A 24,044-nucleotide genomic window follows, 5' to 3' on the forward strand; every position below is an offset into this window, starting at 1 on the left:
TAGCAGTTCAAAAGAAAAAGAGTCCAACAGAATAAGTAACAGGATTAAAAATAAGTCCTGGGGTCAGTTTGTTTAGCTAAAAGACCCCTACACGATGGTGCCCCAGCATGGCCACAGTCAAATGACTGAAACAAATGAAAGAGTTTTTTTTTTACATGCTAATTTTGAAAATTACTATTTTTACAGAAATTTATAATTAAATTTATAATTCAGGAAAGCTTTTAAAACCCTATAGCGTTCAGGTTATTCTATCAAATGTAATGCTTATTTATTCACCTTGTGCATGGCTGAATGGTGCACAATCCAGAGGTAGTGAGTTCGATTCCTGAACCAGGCTGCGTGTCGTGTGTTCTTGAGCAAGACACTTTATTTCACACTGCTCCAGCTCACTCAGCTGTAGAAATGAGTTGTGACGTCCTCACTGGCGCCAAGCTGTATCCGCCTTTCTCTTTCCCTTGGATAACATCGGTGGCATGAAAAGTGGGTGGTGGGTGGTGGGCGGGTGGCTGGTATGCATGGGCGACTGTGGGTCTTCCACAAACAAACCTTGCCTGGACTTGTGCCTCAGTGGGTAACTTTCCAGGGGCAATCCCATGGTCATTCATGACCGAAGGGGGTCTTTACTTTGAATTTAATCACGCATTAATTATTAATTAGCATGTTGCTTCGAGATTTCAATTATGTGATTGGATACTTTTTGAGAAAAACATTGTAGGACATGTGTGAGAGGCCAGATCTGGCTCACAAACTGGAGGAGGACTGACCTAGGGCTAAACAACAAAATTATCTGCACCACCACCACTACTATTATTACTACTACTATGTGATGATGCTGATAGCCTTGCATGTACCACCACCGCAACAAAATCTCCAATACACCACAACCGCTACCGCCCCTACATCACCTCAGCTACCAGACAGTAGTAGTAGTAGTAGTAGAAGTGGTAGTAGTAGTAATAGTAGTAGAAGTGGTGGTAGTAGTAGTAGTAGTAGAAGTGGTAGTAGTAGTAATAGTAGTAGAAGTGGTGGTAGTAGTAGTAGTAGTAGTAGTAGTAGTAGTAGTAGTAGTAGTGCAGACACTTTTTGTTGTTAAGTCCCAGGGCTGGCCGCCATCCAGTAGTTACTTAAGAGACATTTCTTTGCTATTTCTAGCAAAGTCGGTCGAACACACTTCCCAGTAAGACTGCGATCTGTAGGAACTTTGGTTGCTATTTCTAATTATATTATAGATCTTATAAGGCCCGCTAACTACACAATAACGGAGATCTTTTGCTATGGAAACACATGGCAGTTCCAACTTCCGGCGTGACGAGATTGGCTGCTTGGCTGTGTGATCTGATTGGTTGAAATTCCAAAGGGATGAGAAAGAGAGTGAGAGAGCTGAGTAACTTTTTAATTATTAATTTCTCAGAAAAGAAAAAGAAAAGAAAAAGTTTGGATTTATCGCAATTAACATGAAAGACTTCGTCCGACTACATAATCGCTAAAGAAAAGGTATTATTATTATTCCAAATCGAAAAGATCAGCCAGCAATTTTGAGGACGGAATGGATTGATTGATTGATTGATTGATTAGTTGATTATTTACATTGAACCCTCAGTATTTGACTGGTATTTTTAACAATCCCGGAAGGACGAAAGGCAAAGTGTGTGTGTGTGTGTGTGTACATCGGTGGAATTTGAACTCAGAACATAAAAGAGCCCAGAACAAGTGAATATTACAAGATATTTTTTTCTCCGACGCTCTTAACGATTCTGCCAGCTCAAGCAAACCACCACGTCTAACCCACGACCCCCACCCCACTTTTGAAGGAAGTGGAACAGTAGGATTATATCAAACTCTAGTACACACACACACACATATTTGACTGGCATTTAGTTATTTTCGAAGAACTCAGGAAATATGAAAGACAAGAAACAGAATTCGACGGATAGAGAAGGAATTAAATTAAAATTCACTCCCCACCCTAACCCCCCTCATCCCAAGTACATTACTGGTACGTTCAACAACAATTGCCGATCCCCGGAAGATGAAAGGACGAAAGCCGGCGGGGGGTGAGGAGCGAACGTAACCACACCAAACCGCAAGCAACTTTAAAAAATATGGAGTCAACAAGGGAGCGCCTATGAGGTCGCTCAACATGCTAGAAATAACAACCAAATCTCCCTACTACCGCCATGACAAAATTTTTTTTTTTGTTACAAAATGTGATGGGTATTGTTGGAATGTCTCCTAAAATAAAAAAAGGTCAGCACGACCAGGGTTGACCTAGGGCTAAAAACGAAACATTTACCACATTCTACCCTAACCCTTCGCTTCCACCGCACTCAAAGTCTCTCTTACCCCTCTCCAAAGAAGGCACACACACCTCTCTATATACCTACATCAACACCGCGGCAACAGCTCTACACCGCCGCCGCCACCACTTTTTGCTTCTCAAACTATCCCAACTATCAGCATCATCATCATCACAATATTAACACAAAAAAGCTCCCACTACTAGCACCGCCACTAATAAATACGCTACTCTCAACACCAAACTATCCCTAGCTAACCAACCAACCAGCCAGCCAGCCAGCCGACTAACCAGCCAACCAGCTCACCCGCCCGCCAACCGCCCACCCATCCATCAACCCACCACCTCTACCAGCACCAGCAACAACAGCAGCCAAGAGCTTCCAGAGAGCCAATGTGGCACCAATAGCTATCACAGAAACTAGACTGCCAGGAGCCTGTGGCACTAGGGGAGGGAGAGAGAAAGGAAAAGAGAGCTAAAGAGAGCGAGTGGGGTTCCTCTCACCACACACAAACAACATTTAGACAGACCTTTCGCATATACATACACGCACACCTTACACAAAAATAAATACAGTTGTGTGTGTACATATATATATATGTGAACGTGTGTGCGCGTTCGTGTGTATATATATTCTTTACATTACGTATATAATACCCTACACACACTATATACATTTCACGGAACTGGTTATGGCACTCTTCTCCCTATATATATATATATATATATATATATATATAGATAGATATGAGGGGCGCTGAAAAGTTCCTGGCTTTGGGTAAAAGAAAATACAAGAGGATCAGTTAGTTAATTATGATTTTATTCAACATATTCCGTTCTCAGATTCACACACTTTGTGCAGCGGCCCTTCAGTTTTTCTAAGCCCCGTCAAAAGAATTCGGAAGGTTCGCGACACCCTTAAGACTAGGAACTTTTCAGCACCCGCTAGGTATACACACACAGGATGAGGGAGATGAAAAAGTTTTAGAGGAACCAACACACGTTTGTATATAAATACGACCACATACACACACACATAACTAACCATGTACACAATAAACAACTTCCACACACATGCACGGAAACAGAGATACCCTTAACGTGGTCGACTGATATACTAGAAACAGCAGTCAAATCTCCAAACAAATCACACCCAATATGGATAATGCATTCTGGAGCTGAAATACACCAAAAAGCAGGGTGGTTACTACAGGAATGCATTTTAGCTATAGATCTGCTCAATCGAGGTTCGACCTAGGACCAAACTACAGCATAGACGCACAAAGAGGAAGCTTCTACGTGGTCGCACGACCTGCTAAAAATAGCTAAATAGCCATCAAGCCACGCGCCTTGCCGTCAAAGAAATAGGGACAAGAATATATAGGATAATGTTTGTCCCGATGTATCCTTCAAGAAGGTAACGGAAGAAAATGTCTTAGGGTATATACGTAGGTCTGTTCAATCTGGGTCCAACCGGGGTCGACACTCTAATGAAACCCGACCAACTTAAATGACCAACAATACTGATCCAAAGGCCCCCCCCAACAATACAAAAAGGCAAGGCGGTCGCTGCTGGAACGCCTTCGATCGGAGGCCTGCTCGATCAAAGCTGCATTGCCACTAAACAACTTTACAATTGTTTCATACCATACATACACTGTGTTTGTGTGCTTGCAGCCCGGGTTCGATTCCTGACATCGGAACGTTTGCTTTTGAAAGCCGTGTCGTAGCATGGCTGCAACCCAACGGCATATATATATATATATATATTTATATATATACATACACACACACACATAGATGTAGGGATAGTGGGGAAGAGCGAAACGGAGCAACACTACACACACACACACGCACGCAAGCAGAGCTGGTACCGGCGGGGGGGGGGGAGAAGAAGCACACAGCGGCACTCGGACTGCTGGTTGCCCTTCACAACGTGTAAGGCACGCGTAATGTCATGATTATATAATTTGTAACACAATCTTTCGGTCCGACTCAAGTTAATTTGGACAATTTCGTCTCTCCCAACCTCCCTCTCGCTCTCAATTTACTCCACGCTTTTGTCTAATCAAATTCCTATAATTTGCTTAGTGGCGTAATAATATACGCTGTACTCTGCATTACATTAGGATGTTTGTTAAATTAGTCTACGAGTGGTGTGGCCCAATTTATGAAACAAAAACCCTCCTAGTATCACACACACACACGTTATTAGTCTTCTGTAATGAAGGCCACATCAGATAACACGGGTGCGTGGCGCCCCTTCGAAGATTGGATTCATTTGGTCGTGGATGGAAGTGAAGTGGTCTTCTCGTTCGAGACTCTGTCCCAAGGCTAAGAAAAAGAAAGAACAAAAAAGAAAAAGAAAAACCGACACAACATTAAAGTAAACATCTAGCACACATGCATTCATTACACACAATGCAGTGAGAAACAAAAAGGGAGACCCCTACACACACACACAGAAGAATAAAGCCTAAGTTGCATTACGTAGGAAGGGTGGTTCTCACACACACACACACGCACACTATAGGCCGTTGTTGGATATCGTAAGCTAAACGAAAGAAGGTATACAGAGCAGAACGAGGTATAGAGGTAGAGCGGTAGAGAGAGATAGAGAGAAAGAAAAGAAAGATATAGATAGATAGATAGAGAGAGAGAGAGAGAGAGAAGAAAGATAGACAGACTGACAGAGTAAGAGAAGAAAGATAAAGAGGGAGTAGGAAATGAAAACCCAGCAAGAGAAAGAGAGAGAGCATAAAAATAGGATAGAAGAATGACTGGGAAAAAGTATCCAGTGCAAATAGATAGCTAAACACACACACACACACAATTTATACACTACAGGGTAAAAAGAAAAAGAAGAGGATTGGCATACAAGGGAGAACTATCCACACACGTATATATAAACACACACACACACACACGCACACACACACACACACACCGCACGGATGCAATGTACACAAAGCACAGAAATGTTTGTTTGGTGGAGACTTCTTATTCTTCTTCTCTCTTTCTCTCCACACCTATTGTCTCATATAATAAAAAAGCAAGACAGCATTTAATATTATATAGAAATGTCTTAAATGCTGTCTTAACTCCCGGAACACACCTGATACATCATCGTACGGTGGTGGCAGGAAAGACAAAGGGGGGAGGGAAGAGGAGGGAAAGCGGCAGGTAATTGTAGTTAAGCAAAGAGAGGGAGAAAGACAGAGAGAAACAAGACAAAAGTAGAGTTTCACACACACACACACACACACACATACACGGTTTCCAATCGGTGCGTCGCGAAAATAATCCTTTCTTACTATATAAGGCACAATAGCCCCGGTATTTATTTTCATCGACTCCGAAATGGGGATTGAATAGCGAAGTCGACACACCTCGGCGGTATTTGAACCCAGAACGTAAAGACGGACAAAATAACTGCTAAGCATTTTGTCCGGCCTGCTAACGATCCTTGCCAGCCCGCCGCCGCCTCGAATGTGACGAAAAATTTACTTCGACTGAAAGTCTGAGTAAATAACTTATGTAGGTTAAAAAATTCAAGATTTTTGTTGAGAAAAAGTTCACTATAGGCACAAGCGCAGCTGTGTGGTAAGAAGCCGGCTTCCCAACCACCTGGTTCTGGGTTCAGTCCCACTGCGTGGCTCCTTGGACAAGTGTCTTCTACTGCAGCCTCGGGCCGACCAAAGCCTCGTCGGTGGATTTGGTAAACGGAAACTTAAATCATCCCGTCGTATAAATATCTATATCTATGTGTGTATCTTTGAAACCTGTGTTTGCCCACCACCGGTTGATACTCGGTGTTGGTGTGTTTACGTCCCCGTAACTTACCGGTTCGACAAAAGACACCGATAGAATAAATACCTAGGTTTTAAGAAAATAAGTACTGGGATCGAATCATTCGACTAAAAATTCTTCAAGGCGGTGCCCCAGCATGGCTGCAGTCTAAATGAGTGAAAGAAGTAAAAGATAACAGAACTGCAAGAAATTACCTTCTTTTCAAAAATTTCGTCTCAGGTACACCATTGTTATACAAAGTCATCGGGTCACTGACACAGAAGGGCGAGCCGAATTAATCGCCCTGGGACTTTTATTTTATTGACATCGGAAGGCAGGATGACTAAATCGGCCTCAGCGAGATTTGAACCCAGAACATTTAAAAGGATAGAGTTATCATACAAATGAGTCTGAGAGAGAGAGAGAGAGAGAGAGAGAGACGGAAGAAAGAAGAGAGAGATGAAGAAAGAAAGGGGGGAAAGAGAGATGTAGGAAGAAAGACCAAGTCGACCTCAGAGAGATTTGAACTCAGGACATAAAAGGACCGAGTTAACATGCAATTTAGTCAGAGAGAGAGAGAGAGAGAGAGAGAGAGAGAGAAAGAGAGAGAGAGATGCAGTTTAGTCTTAAAGAGAGGGGAGAGAGAGAAGACGCTAAAATGCGCTGGATACGACAACACTGAAATCCCATCATTTCATTTTAGAAATGGCACCTCGTTGCACAGCAATCTTGGTGTTACCTTCAGCATTTTCTGAAACAGCTGAGGTACTACACTGCTGTAGTGTAATTTACGAATCCGTGCAAATACTACAACGAAGGGCGATGGATGCTTGCTCTCGCCCAGAAGAAACTCAAGCGACAATACAGAATGAATAACGTTTTTGTTTACAGTAATGGTTCTCAACCAGTGTCCGTATGCAATTCGGTTAATTTTTCAGATTAACACCCGCACGATTCCCACTAGGGTGTTAGGGTTAGTGTTAAGTTTAGGGTTAGGTAATCGTGCGGGTGTTAATCTGAAAAAATTACCAAAATTCGTGGGGGTTCGCAAGGTAAACAGTAAGTTAGGAATCCACAGTAATATAACAGGGTCCACGAAGTTTTGATTTAAATGTACTTATTGCAAAAAAAAAAAAAAAAAAAAATCAAAAAAACCCAGCTCAGTTTCTTTCTCTCACGTTTTACACAGTCCAACCCACACAAGGAGATGTGTGAATAACAAACAAAATATGTATTTTGAAAGAAGCTTCTATAAAACTGGTTTGTAAACATGGAATGGCTTGGGGGGGGGGGTCCACCAGAATAAAATCAAAAGGGTCCATAGATATCTCATTTTGTGTATCAACGACTCTTTTTACTCGTTTCAGTCATTTGATTGTGGCCATGCTGGAGCACCGCCTTTTAGTCGAACAAATCGACCCCAGAATTTATTCTTTGTAAGCCTAGTACTTATTCAATCGGTAACTTTTTTGCCGAACCCCTAAGTTACGGGGACGTAAACACACCAGCATCGGTTGTCAAGCGAAGCTGGGGGGGGGGGGGTGGACAAACACGCATACACATATATACGACGGGCTTCTTTCAGTTTCCGTCTACCAAATCCATTCACAAGGTTTTGGTCGGCCCGAGGTTATAGTAGAAGACACTTGCACAAGGTGTCACGCAGTGGGATTGAATCCGGAACCATGTGGTTGGTAAGCAAGCTACTTACCACACACAGCCACTCCTGCGCCTATAGTTTATAAACATCGAATGGTTACGGGGACCCACAGATAAAAAATGGTTGAGAACCCTTGTTATAATAAATATGAAATTATGGGATTTCACTGTCGTCTCTTCCGGCTTCTATTGTTCGCTGCATGTTAGCCAAAGATTGTAGCTAAATGCTGTCCGATGCTCTACCAACCCAACATCCTAATTTTGTTTCCTAACACAAAATCGTATCTATAACCCTAGCTATTTTCCCTGCGGAAAACAATTTTTCATTGTTTTGTCAAAAGAGGAAGTTTAGCAGCCAAGATTCTTCATCGGAAACGCCGAGACTGGTGAGAAAGAAAGAAACAGTGTTATCTTCAGACTGGAAACCGTGTCAAGAATATTTGTAATAGAGAGCAACTAAAGGCCAGATAGTTAAAGAGGGAGAAGGGGCAGCCATATAAAACTGGCACTCCGTCGGTTTCGACGACGAGGGTTCTAGTTGATCTGATGAATGGAACGGCCTGCTCGTAAATAATTAACATGCAAGTGGCTGAGCACTCCACAGACATGTGTACCCTGAATGAAGTTTAAGAGAGGTTCAGCATAACACAGAATGTGACAAGGTTAGCCCTTTTGAATTACAGGTACAACTCATTTTTGCCAGTTGGGTGGACTGGAGAAACGTGAAATAAAGTGTTCTGTTCAGGGACACAACAGGTATCGAACTCACATTATGATCGTGAGCCGAATGATATACCAATAAGCCACCTAAGAACTCAGAACAAAGCGGACCTTCCAAATGGCTTAACAGCGCAAGTTTCCGTCTACTGAAATCCAAAGGTCTTTACGTTCAGAGTTTAAATCTCGCCGAAGTCGACGTAGCTTTTCCCCAAGGCGTTGCATAAGTGGGATTTTAACTCGGAATGTAGACAGAGTTAAAGAATATGATAGTCAGAGCTGAAACGCATTTAATCATAGACCGCCTCGACTGGCCTGCGGTTAAACAACAGTTGACGTGTGTGTGTGTGAATGCCTACATGTATGTAGTTAAATGAATAAACGCACACAACAAAAATTCGTTAAACTACTTGGAAGAAAGGCCCAGACCCAGGCCTTACAAGGATAGACTGCTATGACCTGAAGTAAAACTAAGAACAATATTCAATTTGAAACCTTGACCTCCACAACACAAACATTTTACAAAAACATTTTTTTTTTTACTGCTTTGGAATGAAAAAGAAACAGCAGTGGTCATAACTGCTAACCCTAACCCTAACCCTTTGTTTAATTAACTCCACAAAGTTGAATCTCGAGACGCACGGAACCGGAACAAATGCCGCCAGCCATTAAGGCGTTAAATTACGTCCTGTTCTTCAACGACTCCGCCAGTTTAATGTCACACACGGTCAGTGGCCAATATACAACTGAAGAATAGACAATAGAAAAGCACACGGGCATATGGCGTAGTGGTTACGAGCGCGGGCTACTAACCCCAAGATTCCGAGTTCGATTCCAAGCAGTGACTTGAACAATAATAATAATAATAACAACATCGAAGAATACCTTAGGAATGAGAACCCAGGTTCGAAATTTCCCCAAGACACCTGAAGAAGGCTGGAAGGTATATCAGCCGAAACGTTGTGTTAACAAACAAGATGAGGACAAATACCCGTCGAATGTAAATAATGAATAGAAAAGCTGTCGCCTAAATTCCCCAAGATATGAAATGTCAACCGGAGACATAGCAATACGAGGTCTTTACGCTTAACGAGACTGAAGAATTGTGGTTCTGAAGTTCCTACCTTCAAGAATAACTTGAGTTGCAAGCACGTCCAGATAGTTCTGATATTGTGATAATTTGTGTAGAGGCACCGGTCGATCGGACACCACACACACACACACACACACACACACACAAACACAAGAGTAGCCAGTCACAGTTGTTTAGCTCCTAAGCGGCTTTGAGAACAGGCCTACGAATCTACTAACAAATCGTTCCAGTCGTTGTCTAGTTTTAACTACAAAATTCAATGAAGTCTTCTACATATGCTTGCTTTCACATCATTTCCATGTCATATAAATATAAAGAAATCATGGGATTTCATAGCCGTCACCTCTGGTTTCCATTGCAGTTTGCTGCATGTTAACCAAGAACTGTAGCTATTTTCAGTAGGCCAAGCCGCCACATGGGGTCAGACTTAGACAAACTTAAGGTTTATTTAATTTAAGTCAGTTCTTATCCCGTAGACTTATGATCAAAAGTGTTCCTGTCACGATCATAGTGATCGTCCTTGTCATCGGTTTTACGCCCTTTTTTCCTATGTTGGTTTGCCTTGGATGAAATTCGTAGAAGCAGATAGATTTTCTACATCTAGATGCTCTTCCTGTCCCCAAACTTACACCGTTTTTCAAATAAGGTGTGTATTTTCATTCCACCGGTCCCCCACACGTCCAAAGAGGCGAAATGGCTGAAACTACGGGACGTCTGCTTGCATGAAAATACAGTATCTAATGTGTCCTTCCTGTATTTAAGACGATGGGGAGAAGGAATTTCATTAACGATTTGGCTTCTATTTCTAGCAGGTTGAGCGACCACAGAGCAAGAGCACGGAATTCCCTGTCCGTTGGTAAACTCTTCAATAATCTTGCATGAATAATGATTTCAAATTTTGGTACAGGGTCAACAATTTTAGTGGGAGGCGATAGTGGATCACATCAACTCCAGTTCCCAACGGATCCTTATTTTATCGACCTCAGAAGGGTGAAAAATAAAGTTGGCCTCGGGCGGCGTTTGAATTAAAAAAACCTAAAGCGACGGAAGAACTGCCACTAAGCATGTTTGCCTTAAAAGCCGACACTTACCGGTTCTCTTCTGCCGAACGGCTAAATTACAGGGACGTAAACAAACCAACATGTCAAACAGTGAAAGACATGCGTGTGCGCCTCCACACATATTCCGTCAACCAAATTCACTCACAAGGCATTGTCGGCCCGGGGCTATAGTAGAAGACACTTGCCCAATTCGCCGCACACTGGGACTGAACCTGAAACCACATGGTTGCAAAGAGACCTGCTTGACCACACAGCCATATATATCTTCCGCTGGTGTGGGGAAAAAGATTAACAGCAGATCACAAATATCCCTGAATCTCAAAGGTTTTTTCTTTATTCGTTGCAACGATAAAGTGACACCAGTTGTCGCAGCTGTTTAACCCACGGCCCATCTTGACCCAACACGCCTATGGTAAAAAAAGCATCCCAGCCGTGACCATTCCGCCCTTTTCATTGTACAGTGAACCCAAGACCACATTATTCATAATGTCCATTTTTCCCTTCAGACGATCGAGCGATAAGGTTTCAGGAAGATTTGACTGCTAATTCTAGCAGGTCGAGCAAACACATAGGGATTCTCTCGTAAGTGAACGGTAGCAATAATAGAGAGAAGGGGGTGCAGTGCGGTGCATTAAGTAGCTAACCCATTCAACAGGTTGCTGATAGACAAGCTGGAGTAGTAGTTAGTAGCAATGAGGTGGTGGTGGTGGTGGTGACACAATAATGGTAAAGGCGGTGGAGCTGGTGGTAGTGATGGTAATAATAGCGGTGAGGATAGTTATGGGTAGAGGTGGTCCCGGTGTTGATAGGGGGCCAGGCTAGTGGTGATGGCGGCGGTGTATGTGGTGACAATTGCAGTTTCGTTGCTCATGCAGCTTAGCAGAAGGTGGTTGGAGAGGAGTGTTGATAGTGGCCATTGCTGTTTGTTGTTAGGTGGGATAGTGGTGGCGGTGGCGGTGGCGGTAGCTGTAGAATGGAGGGTGGCGGTGGCGGTGGTGATGGTTGCATGCAGGCAGAGGCTGAAGGAGATGACGGTGGAGTTTTTAGCAAGCAAAACCTACTGTTCCTTTGCAGGGTCCACAAGGGACAAAAACTAGTTTACACAACCTAGTCTATCGTTCTCTCATTTTAAAAACGACGAGGTGCAATTTGAGATCAATTTTACCAATATTTCCAGCATCTCCACTAACAATGTTAATCAGGGGTTCTAAACTAGGGGCCCATTATAAAATTTTTAGGGGTATACAGAAACAAAATAGTAATAATGAATTCCAGTAAAAGTTGGAAAGGTAACCCTGCAACAGACCGGCGTCCCATTCAAGTGGGGAGGGATGTAATCTCAGTAACTTATACGTCCTGGAAACGAGGTAAAGGGCTTATTAGTTCTGGGGCTCATGATAGACATTAGTCTTGTTGCCACAAAATCATGGAGTAAACTCACCAACTCTATGGTCCATGCCTATGAATTGTGTGCCTACTTTATGGTTGCTAACCCCCCACCCAGCAAAAAAAATGACACTGTTACGATGACGAGGGTTTCAGTTGATTGTGATCAACAGAACAGCCTGCTCATGAAATTAACATTAAGTGACTGAGTATTCCACAGACATGTGTATCCTTAACGTAGTTCTCAGGGAGATTCAGTGTGACAGAGTGCGACAAGTCTGGCCCTTCGAAATACAGGTACAACTCACTTTCGTCAGCTGAGTGGACTGGAGCAACATGAAATGAAGAGTCTTGCTCAAGGACACAACGCGCTGCCAGGTATTGAACTCATGACCTTATGACTGTGAGCCAAATACCATAACAACTTGGCCACGTACCCTCACTTTATGGTTGCTATTCACAGCAACACAGGTAGGACCCTTTTCAAACTTAAGGACCTGTGCAATGTGACACAGTGACGCTGACAAGATGCAAACCCACCCACCACCTTCCTTCCAAAGGCACATTAATCTATTCGTTTAGTCTAACCCATGCCAGCATGGAACATGGATGTTAAATGACGACGATGACAGTGGCGATGATGATGATGATGGTGATGCGTACTTTATTTCTTCAATCAGCCATGCACCCAGCTCATAATACCCTACATCTTATGAAACACCCCTATCACCTGGGGAAAAAAAAAAAAAAATGAATAAAAAAAACAAACAAACTAACAATGAAATTTCTGTCTACTCAACCTGCCAGAAACAGCAATACAAACACACACATAGAGGCACACACGCGTACACATAGAGGCACACACATAGCAGTTATTTATAATTACTAATAAAAAGGTATAATTAGGTTTGTAATGGTTATTTTCATATGTTGGCGCCTTATGAATTTTAACTCGTCAAACAACACCTCTACCAATTTCAGCAGTAACATAAAAGAACACACACATACATACATATATATATGTGTGCGTGTATATATATACATATATATATGTATGTATATGTATATATATATATATATGAATATATGTATATATAAATATGTATATACATATGTATATGTGTGTATGTATATATGTATATACATATGTATATGTGTGTATGTATATATATATATATATATATATATGTGTGTATGTATATATATATATATATATATATATATATATATATATATATATGGTCCAATGAAAGTAGCATTGACCTAATAAAAATAACAGCTGAATCCCCACCGAATCAACTTAAAACAAGAGGGGGTGGTACTGGGGGGGGGGAGGAGGAGAGAACGAAAGCAGGACACCAATAGATTTAGGATTTCATTATCTGAAAAAGTGCTTCTCAAAATCTTTTTTAACTACTTTTCCCATTGCTTTTTTTACAAATAGTTTTATCAATGCCTTCTTGCTATGATTCAGCAAAATTTAATTGACTACATAATACACATCCCACCACGTATATATGCATGCATGGATGTATGTAGACAGAAATCAGGGCGTTGCTTAATGCAACAAGATGCAGCGCTTGTATTTATCTGACAATGTTGTTAAAACTATATTTTTGTTTGTTACTTATAATCTACATGTGGGGGTGGGGGTGATTATCATTGTTATTTATGTGTGTGTCCCCTTAATTTTTTTCTTTTTTCAGTTATTAGACTGCAGCTGAAACCACTAAGTTACAAGGATGTAAACACACCAACACCTGTTGTCAAGCGATGGTGGTGGAGGGACACAGACACATACATACACACGGCACATAAAATACACCATTTTGAGCGTGGCCGTTGCCAGTACCGCCTGACACTGGCCTTCGTGCCGGTGACACGTAAAAGCACCCACTACACTCTTGGAGTGGTTGGTGTTAGGAAGGGCATCCAGCTGTAGAAACTCTGCCAAATCAGATTGGAGCCTGGAGTAGCCATCTGGCTTCACCAGTCCTCAGTCAAATCGTCCAACCCATGTTAACATGGAAAGCGGACGTTAAACGATGATGATGATATATATATATCTATAAATATAAATATATATAAAATTGTGTGCTTTTCTGAGTATATTCCACTGATGAGGCAAAGTATTTCTTATGCAGAGCCAGAAATCCGGGATCTGGAATTATCCAGTAATTTTTGCTAGTTTATTTTGTCTCTTCGTTTTCTCTCCTGGTGCTATATGAACATTTATTGTGGTTTTAGAGTCAAGCTTTGACTGCTATTTTCAGCGTGGTGGTATCTCCTAGATACCCTAAATTATAATTTTAAATAATTATTACCTTTGATGGTTTTTATTCCCATGCTGGCCACTTGATAAAATCAATATTTAAATATTGATCTTGTCCTTATTTATATATATAAATATATAGATATAGTCAATCCAAACATGAACAAGCAAGAAAAAACAACAATGCGAGGACGTGGAATAAGTACAGTGTTATTGGACGCTCAGAAAAGGAAAGAAAAGAAAGAGGATTTCACGTTTCGAGCAGAGCTCTTCTTCAGAAATATAGAAAAAGTCCAAAGAAGGGAAGACGGAGAAAGAAAATCACCAACGATACACACACGGTCACATATTTGGTGGGGAATCAGCTGTTATATATGACAGGCTTCTTTCAGTTTCTGTCTACCAAATCCACTAACAAAGATTTGGTTGGTCCCGAGGTTATAGTAGAAGACGCTTGCCCAAGGTGCCGGAAGTGTGTGGTTAGGAAGCAGCCTTTTTGCCACACAACCACTTATGCGCAGTTCAGTTTAGTTTATTTAATTCACATTTCAAAGTCTATTATTACTGACATTACTGTTGTTGTTATTGTTACTGTTGTTGTGATTGTGGTTAACAAGCAGTTTATCATAATATTTACATTTATTTATTTATTCAGATTTTTTTTCTTTTTTTTTTTGCAAAGTAGATATTTAAATAGGAACTAAAAACACTAAATAAAATCATACAGTTGCATCTAATAATCTGTTCTTATTTCTTTATTGCCCACAAGGGGCTAAACACAGAGGGGACAAACAAGGACCTGTTGATATATGCATCTTTTCAAAGCTGTTGTAATTTGCATGCGTCAGAAGGGCATGTTTGGAAAATGCAGAGCGAAGTGCACTGGTGTAGTTATTGAGCGTCATCATCATCATCATAATCATTTAATGTCCACCTTCCCTGCTGGCATGGGTTGGACGGTTTGACAAGTGCCAGCCAGGTAGAAGACTGCACCAAACTTGTGTGTCTGTTTTGGCAGGGTTTTTATGACTGGATGCCCTACCTAACACCAACCACCCTGCAGAGTGGACTGAGTGCTTTTTACATGGCACCAGCACAGACGAGGTCAGTTTTGGCACAGTTTTTTTTTTTGCAGAGCTGGATGCCCTTCCAAATGCCAACCACTTTACAGATGCTTTCTACATGGCACCAACACTGGCAAGGTCACCAAGTAACTTGCAAGACAAGAAAGTTTTGAGAGAGGAGGGGGTAAGGGTCAGTGCACATGGCCCTTGCAGGACCTGCCACCTACCCCAGCTGAGCAATAAGGCCGATGTAATCAACCAGTCCTTTCCCCTAAAATTTCAGCGCTTGTACCCACAGTAGAGAAGATTATTATTATAAGCAGCAGCATAATGAAATTAAGAAAAGCCTGTTTAGCCCATAAAGAGCTGATTCATTAAAGGCAGCCGACAAGGGTCAAACAGATAGCTGTGATACTCTAGGACAAGGCATTAAGCCAATGGTTCTCAATGGTGTTGCATATATATATATATATATATATATATATATATATATATATATATATATATATATATATATATGGCACTTGGGGGTCTATATAAGATTCTGTTGTTAAAATTTATGTGCAATAAATTGGTTATATTTCTACAATACATAAAATATTTTAACAATATTTTTATACAATCCGTAACAATATTTAATTATAAAAATAGAACAGGATTTTTAAAAATGTCAAATGGCTATGAGGGTCCATCTAAATAAAATAGGAATCAAAGGAGACCATAACTAAAAAATGGTTGAGAACCACTGCTGAAGCCCTACTACACTGAGAAACATCCTAACTGTTTAAAAGAAAGAAAGAATTGAGCATGACTAGAGTGACATGTCCAAAAAATATTATACGCAGTGTTCCATAATGCCCTCATAGTACAGAGGGTTCCATAATGCCCTCAAATGTCCAGAGGGTTCCATAATGTCCTCATAGTACAGAGGGTTCCATAATGCCCTCATAGTATACAGAGGGTTCCATAATGCTCTCATAGTCCAGAGGGTTTCATAATGCCCTCATAGTACAGAGGGTTCCATAATGCCTTCAAATGTCCAGAGGGTTCCATAATGCCCTCACATGTCCAGTGGGTTCCATAATGCCCTCAAATGTCCAGTGGGTTCCATAATGCCCTCAAATGTCCAGTGGGTTCCATAATGCCCTCATAGTCCAGAGGGTTCCATAATGCCCTTATATCCTTATATGGGACTAAGCATACTTCAATACCACAGATTATAGAATAAAAAAATGTTACAATAACCAAAGTACTTGGCGATGTGACATGCAACAGAATGGCACACTACCAAGGGAGAGAGGCAATACATCCTTAATAATAATAATTTAGATGTAAATAGCAGTGAGGCTCAGATTCAATCTCCAAAAACACTTCAGGGTTTAGCAGGTAATTATATTATAACTACAAGGTCTATGAGCTGTTGTCATGCGATAACATGATATTTGGTTCAGCTGGTGTGGTTAAGAAGTTCACTCTGTAATTATGTAGTTAAAGGTTCCATCCCAATGTGCAGCACCTCAGACAGGAGTCTTTTACTATATAGACTCAAACCCAGGCCCACCATACCAAGCTTTGTAAATGGCACCCAAATAGAAATCCATCCCCTTCAGGGACAGACACACTACTGCTTAGTATAAGTGAAAGGCACATTGAATAACGTAGTTGTCCTGTATACCGTTTAAAACAAGGGATTTGTCACGGGTCTACTGGATGAAGGATGACCTAGGGTTAAACAATAACTATTTATATAGTAGTTTACTTAGCTGTAAACAGCAAAGTCCACCCGAGCTGGGTCGCCCGTCACTCATCAGAATTTGGCTGTCCGGCAAAATAATGGTTTGATCAAACAAGAAACACACACACACACACAGAGGACATAGGGGAGGGGGAAAAATTCAAGAGATCATTTCCTGCCACTGCTTTGCACCAGCCAGCTGGTCTGCATGATGAGGTAGTAGATGCAATAGGAACGACAGGTTTTGCCTTTTTTTTTTGTCGCTAAGGCTTCGTCAATCCAATTCCCACCCCTACCGAACACGTACATTATTACATCGCTCCACGCAATTAGATAATAAGCGATGGGAACGAAGGTGGCGAGAGAAGGAACGAAATCAACTTACCTGTCGTCACTTTTACCCGTTCGGTGTTTAATCCGCAGTTACTGACTGGTAAGGACTCTGCAATAATGAAAAAAAAGAAGAGATGTAGAGATGCAGTTAGATAGTTAGATGGGATACAGAGAAAGACGGATAGGTTATGAATTAGACAAGCAACTATACATATATATCACACATTCACATACTAATGTGCATGCTTGTGTGTGTGTGGAGAGGGAGAGAGAGAGAGAGAGAGAGAGAGAGAGAGAAAGAGAGAGAGAGAATGAATGAATGTAAAAGAGGAAAGAGGAATATTTTCGTTTGGTGTCGTTATGAATGAAGTTAGTTCAATTTACGGCAGTGGCGACGCACGACTCGTGATTTCAAAAGACCGATTTAATTCCCAATGAAAACAAGAAACAAACAAAAATATTGTGTAAACTGAATATACCGATCATGTAAGATCACGGTCATGTAGAATTAATTTTCTTAACGGTTGTATAATCCAAGTACCTCATGCCTTTATCGTCACACACACTCACACATATATATTATTCTTTAACAAAATTAGTGTTAATAGTGACTTCGAAGTTCGGTCTACTTAGCCTTCATCGGACAACTGTTTTTTTTTTTTTTTAAATAATAACTCGACATAAAAACAAACATTTATGTAAATATATTTACTCACACTCACACAGGTAAAAGAAATCGGTTTCGAGGTAGACCATGACTGAAATATAAGGACCTAGGCTAAACAAACGTTGCATGGAAAGAATGGATTGGCAATCGATACCGCAGCAGGACAATAGCAGACAAAAAAACCTAGTGAAACCGAAGATCGAATTATAGCTGATACTACGACTTACGACATCACTTATGGGACACACATCGCCAACTACTGAGCATGTATAAATATGTGACTATATCTAAATTACTTATGTATAGTGAATAGGCAGGCATACCATATATTTACATCTAATAATATATATAAAAAGCCTAGAAAATATACGTCCGTTGAAAGTGAAAAACATGCGTAGATCAGAAAGGAAACAAGTAACATGAAGATAGCCATAGAACGAACACACCATTAAGAAAACAAGACCGAGGTAGAAAGCGGGTGTGTTAGAGAGAAAGGAAGAGGACGAGCAATATACTGGACAAATGGAAAACATAAGAGTAATGAAAAAGGATAAGAAGCTTGAGCGGGGATGAAATATAGTGTAGTGTGTAGCTCAGAAAGTAAGATAGTATTAGGAGGGAGAGAGGGAGTTAGTTGTTTTGTCCCGATTCAGTTATTTCTATGACCATAGCATGTTACAGCCCCACAACCAACCCGTCTTTTGCGTCTAGGGCAAGCATGGGCAATATTTTTCGCGAAGCGGGCCGCATGGATCATCATCAAGCGGGCCGATTGTTAAAACAATTTTTCAGTTGGGTGTGACATTCAGAGAGTCCCACGGGCCGCAGGTTTTGCACTTGACTGGTCTTAGAGCACAGATTCCAATATGTTCTTTTCTTTTAAAGATGGTCGAATGAGTGCGAGTTTTAGCAAAACTTTTGGCTGTTATTTCTAACAGGTCAAGCGACCACATGCAGGCTCCTCCTTCGTCACATAAGGGAACTTGCAGAACGGGAGGAGGAGACAAAGATAACAAAGAACTTCTGGAACAATCACACACACACACACACACTAGTAGGGTAAGTGGGGGATGCCCACTAGAAATAGCAGCTAAATCTTCAACTCATTTTACTGTTTTACAAGATCAAAGGAATTGGATAATTGTAGTTCTAGATGCACTATAGCTGGGAAAAGATGGGATTATCTCAACTGGCCTAAGTTTGGATTTTTCAGGATCGATGTAGGGTTAAGCGGTTAAGCAGTAACAGTGGTAAAGGTCCAGGTAAACCAAACCTACTATGTAGGTTCTACTTCCTTCCATCCATCCAGAGAGAGAGAGAAAGAGAGAGAGAAAGAGAGAGAGAGAGATTTGGCGATACAAACAGGAAAACAGAACTTAAACACGTGAATATATATCTTTTATTATTCGCAATCGGCAGAAGTTACAGAAAGACTTCAGGGCCCAGAGTTACGTGTATTGGTATCTATCTACACACATGCACATACAATGCATATATATATATATCTTTATAAATATGCTTTACACACAATTACAAACGCACATCGAAAGAGGGGAAAAGTTATGAAAGACGAAGTATGAAGAGAATAAGTGTTTCCTCTCCATCCCCCCTCTCCTCATCATCAAATCTGGAGTGACAACATAAAGGAGAAGGGGGTAGATTTAAATTAAAAACAAGACGGGAGTGAAGAGAGAGAGAGAGTGATAGAAAGAGAAAGAGCTAAGGAACTGGGACCAGAAAAAGAGAAAATTAAAATAAAGAGGGGATAGTAAGAATGTTAGGTAAATTATAGAGAGAGAAATGAAAGTAAAATGAAAGAGAGGATGAGGAGTTGAAGTAAAAAGAAAGAAGGGGGAGGTAAATAGAAAGAGAGAAAGTGAGATACAAGCGGAGAAAGGAATGAGTAGAGAGATAAATAGGAAAGAAAGAGTGAGTAGTAGAGAGATAGAAAGGAAGGGACACAAAAAGTGAGTAACAAATAGAGAGAGTGGAAAGAGCGAGTGGAGATATATAAAGAGAAAAGAGACAGAGTAGAGCGACAGAAAAAAAGGAGAGAGCAGCAAATAGAGAGAGAGAGAGAGAGAGCGTGGAATGGTGTAATGAAGAGAGATACAAAAAAGATAGATAGAAAGGACCGAGAGAGTAAGTAGCAAATAGAAAGAGATAGAGAGGAAAGGAAACAGAGAGTAGATAAAGAGAGAAAGAGAGAGAGAGATAGAAAAGGAGGAGGGAGAGGAGAGCTATAGAAGTAATTAGTGAAAGCTGATAAACATTGTTAGGTGAAGGAATGGCGCCATATAGCAATTTGGGTGTCTGAACTGACTGGGAGAGCGAGGGTTAGAGGGGCAGCAGGGTATATATATACACACACACACACACATACAAATGATGTGTGTGTGTTTGTATATATGTAAGTGTGAGCATACATATATATGTGTAATGTGTGTGTGTCTTGTCCTCTTTAGTCTCCAGTTTTATTTGTGGGGTTTGTGGTTTGTCGTCTGGATGCTGTGTGAATGCGTGTGTGTGTGTAATTATTTATCTATGGTGTACTTGTATGTTTATAAGTTTGCAACCCAGTATGTACGTGTGTGTATGAGTTTCTATAGTCTTCTAGGTAGCTAATGTATGTATCCACGCCAGCCTTTTTGTTGTTGTTGTAACTGCATTGCCTATGTGATAATGATGATGATGATGATCTATGTATGTGAGTGTGTGTTTATATTCTTGTGGGTTTTTTTTTTTTTGCAATGTTGTGTACGTGTACAGTTAACTAAGTATTTATCTGTGGGTGTACACACACGGATCATGTATCTGTGAGTCTGTTTATACTCTCTGGTTTGTCATTGTGATGCTGTGTGTTGTACAATAGTACATATTTTGTGCGTGATGGGTTTATACGTTGTGATTGTATTCACATGAATCTGTGGCTTGTTTTGCCATCCCGATAATGTGTGCACGTATATTTTATTTTATATATATATATATGTAGGCGCAGGAGTGGCTGTGTGGTTAGCTCGCTTACCAACCACATGGTTTCGGGTTCAGTCCCACTGCGTGGCACCTTGGGCAAGTGTCTTCTACTATAGCCTCGGGCCGACCAAAGCCTTGTGAGTGGATTTGGTAGACGGAAACTGAAAGAAGCCCGTCGTATATGTGTATATATATGTATGTATGTGTGTTTGTCCCCCCCCCCATCGCTTGACAACTGATGCTGGTGTGTTTACGTCCCCGTAACTTAGCGGTTCGGCAAAAAGAGACCAATAGAATAAGTACTAGGCTTACAAAGAATAAGTCCTGGGGCCGATTATCTCGACTAAAGGCGGTGCTCCAGCATGGCCGCAGTCAAATGACTGAAATAAGTAAAAGAGTATATCTGTGTGTGTGAGTATTATACACAAATACATTTATGAACGTCAATGCAACGGAGAAACTGTGTACGAATAAGCGTTAGAAGAGGCTGCATTAACACACCCTGCATTCTCTATGGTGCCTGCCTGCATGCGTAGTCTCATAACCGACATCGTCGTTTTAACGTCCGTTTTTCCATGTTTGTATGGATCAGATTTTTTTCTGAGGCAGATCTATGACCGGACGCTCTTCCTATCTCGCCATCTCTCACCTGTTTCCCACCTAAAGTAACATTTTCTGATATATATATGTGTGTGTGTGTGTGTGTATGTTTGTGTGCCTGTGTTTGTCCCCCCCCCCCCCAACATCGCTTGGCAACCGATGCTGGTGTGTTTACGTCCCCGTAACTTAGCGGTTCGGCAAAAGATCATCCGATGGAATAAGTACTAGGCTTACAAAGAATAAGTCCTGGGGTCGATTTGTTCGACTAAAGGCAGTGATCCAGCATGGCCGCAGTCAAATGACTGAAACGAAGTAAAAGTATATGTCGTCAGCCTTGAAACGGACACCGTTTGTTGGACAGTGATGCTCGTTTACAACGATCTGGCGAATGTCAAGACAAGGACTCTCTCTCTCACACACACACACACGACAAACTTCTTTCAATTTCGGCGCACCTAATCCGCTTCCTAGTCCTTGGCTGGCGTGAAACTGTAGAAGGCTTTTCCACAAGGTATCACGCAATGTCATTGAACCCGATGTAATCAACTATCCCCCCCCCCCCAAAAAAAAATTTCAGACCTTGTGCTTATAATAGAAAGGATTATTATTATTACTATTATCATTGAAGGCGGTGAACTGGCAAATTCCTTAGCGGCATTTCGTCCGTCTTTACGGTTTGAGTTCAAGTTCCGCCAACGTCAACTTTGCCTTTCATTCTTTCAGGGTGAAACATTGAAGCCGATGTAAACGGCTAGTCCCCACCACTCCCTTCAAAATTTTAGGCTCGGTGCCTATAGTAGAAACGATTATTATTACATTACTATTAATATTATTTAATAGACCTCCCATCTCGGAAAATCAATGTCTTTGTGTCAATGTTAAACATCGACATTTTACTGGCACCACAGTTTTATTGTCACTCACATTCCTGGTAGGTACCAGTATCTTTTTATCGACAGCTCGTCCAATTCCATCCTACTCCACGAAACGAGAGTTAGTTGTCTGCCGAGAATACCAACTCGCTTGAAATCATCCGTTTCCGCAATACAAACAAACTCCCTGCTTTAAAATGATTTTCAATATAATCTGCCATCAAAACTTCATGTTAATTCGCGTCCCAAATACCAGCTTAATAACGAGAAAGTTATTTCAATAAATTCCTCATTATATTTCATAATTAATTGGACAAGTAATTCCAGCAGAAATATGGTGAGAAAGGGGATCAAATGTAGACTTTGCAAGCGAGAGGTGCAAACTACGTCTATGATCAAAGGTGCCCACCTCAAATGTGTCCTCCGCTTTTGTTTCAAGACAATGAGCGTCAGATTCGCAGAAGAGCTGGCTACAATCTCCACAAGCGATCACATCAAAGCAGTCTTTCTTGTTGGCTCCACGAAGTATTTATGCTTCCAAGATCAATGTACATACATACATACACACACACACACACATATATATATTATACACACACGATATATACACATACCGATGCGTGTATAAATGTGTGTTTATGTGTATGTGCACGTACATGTCTTCTTTTCCAAGTCAGTCTTCAGAAATTATACGGACAAACATACACATACACACGGTGTGTGTCTCAGTGTGTGAACTTGTGTGTCAAAGGGCGGGAGTGGGCGACCAGACCAAATAACATTGCTATTTAGCAACCCATACCAGTAGAAAAAACCCTACCACCACCCGCCAAGCCCACAACCACGGCCATTATCACTTCCTGTCCAAGTTAGTCATGTTGACTTCATATAAACAACGCAAAAAGTGGAAGAGGCGACGGGCGGGGAGGGCTGCAGCGGTAAAGGCGAAGGGAAAAAGGGGATGTGAGGGGGGGACGAGGCCAGGTATGACAGCGGTGGCTACCACGACCACGACGACCACCACCACAACGACACAAGCGTTATTGTCGGAGTTTGTGAGAGCGAATCTGTCATCCAGTTTAGCGCCATCACTTAGACCCTGCCTGCTTTAAATGGAGTCCCCATTCAATTGTAAGCAGGCTAGCTAACTAACGCTGGTTAAGACCTCTCTGATCTGAGGGTTAGTTTCCCCTTACTTCCTTATCAGTCAAAAGAATCACGGGCGCCGCTTTTCTTTATTGGAATAAAAAATCAAAAGTAAAAAAAAAACAAAACAGACAGACAAACAATTAAGACTATCTTTTAATTAAAGTAGCACTAAACATCAAGCGCAATGAATCACTTGCACCACGCACAAACGAGCTAATGAGGAAAGTCTAAGCAGTCGCTTGATCTGGTAGAAATAGCAGCCAATACGATTTAATCTTGAATCACCTCAACTTTAAGAAAAGAAAAGAGGAACACGTAGAATACTACAGTCCAAGGTACAGATTATAGTGGTGGTGGTGGTGGTGGTGGTGGTAGTGG

The 24,044-nt window shown here is 41.2% G+C and overlaps 1 protein-coding gene across 1 annotated transcript in view; it reads right to left on the minus strand.

The window, feature by feature from the left end:
- LOC106870530 (SMAD family member 6) overlaps window positions 1-24,044 on the minus strand; it is a 112,447-nt gene that overhangs the window by 16,625 nt on the left and 71,778 nt on the right. The window contains exon 2 of the mRNA XM_089363149.1: window positions 17,458-17,514. Coding sequence (XP_089219275.1) covers window positions 17,458-17,514 — 57 coding nt within the window. The remainder of the gene's footprint in view (window positions 1-17,457; window positions 17,515-24,044) is intronic.

The sequence above is a fragment of the Octopus bimaculoides genome, chromosome 14 (genome assembly GCF_046866305.1).
Source record: "Octopus bimaculoides isolate indiv1 chromosome 14, ASM4686630v1, whole genome shotgun sequence".
Lineage (NCBI taxonomy): Eukaryota > Metazoa > Mollusca > Cephalopoda > Octopoda > Octopodidae > Octopus > Octopus bimaculoides.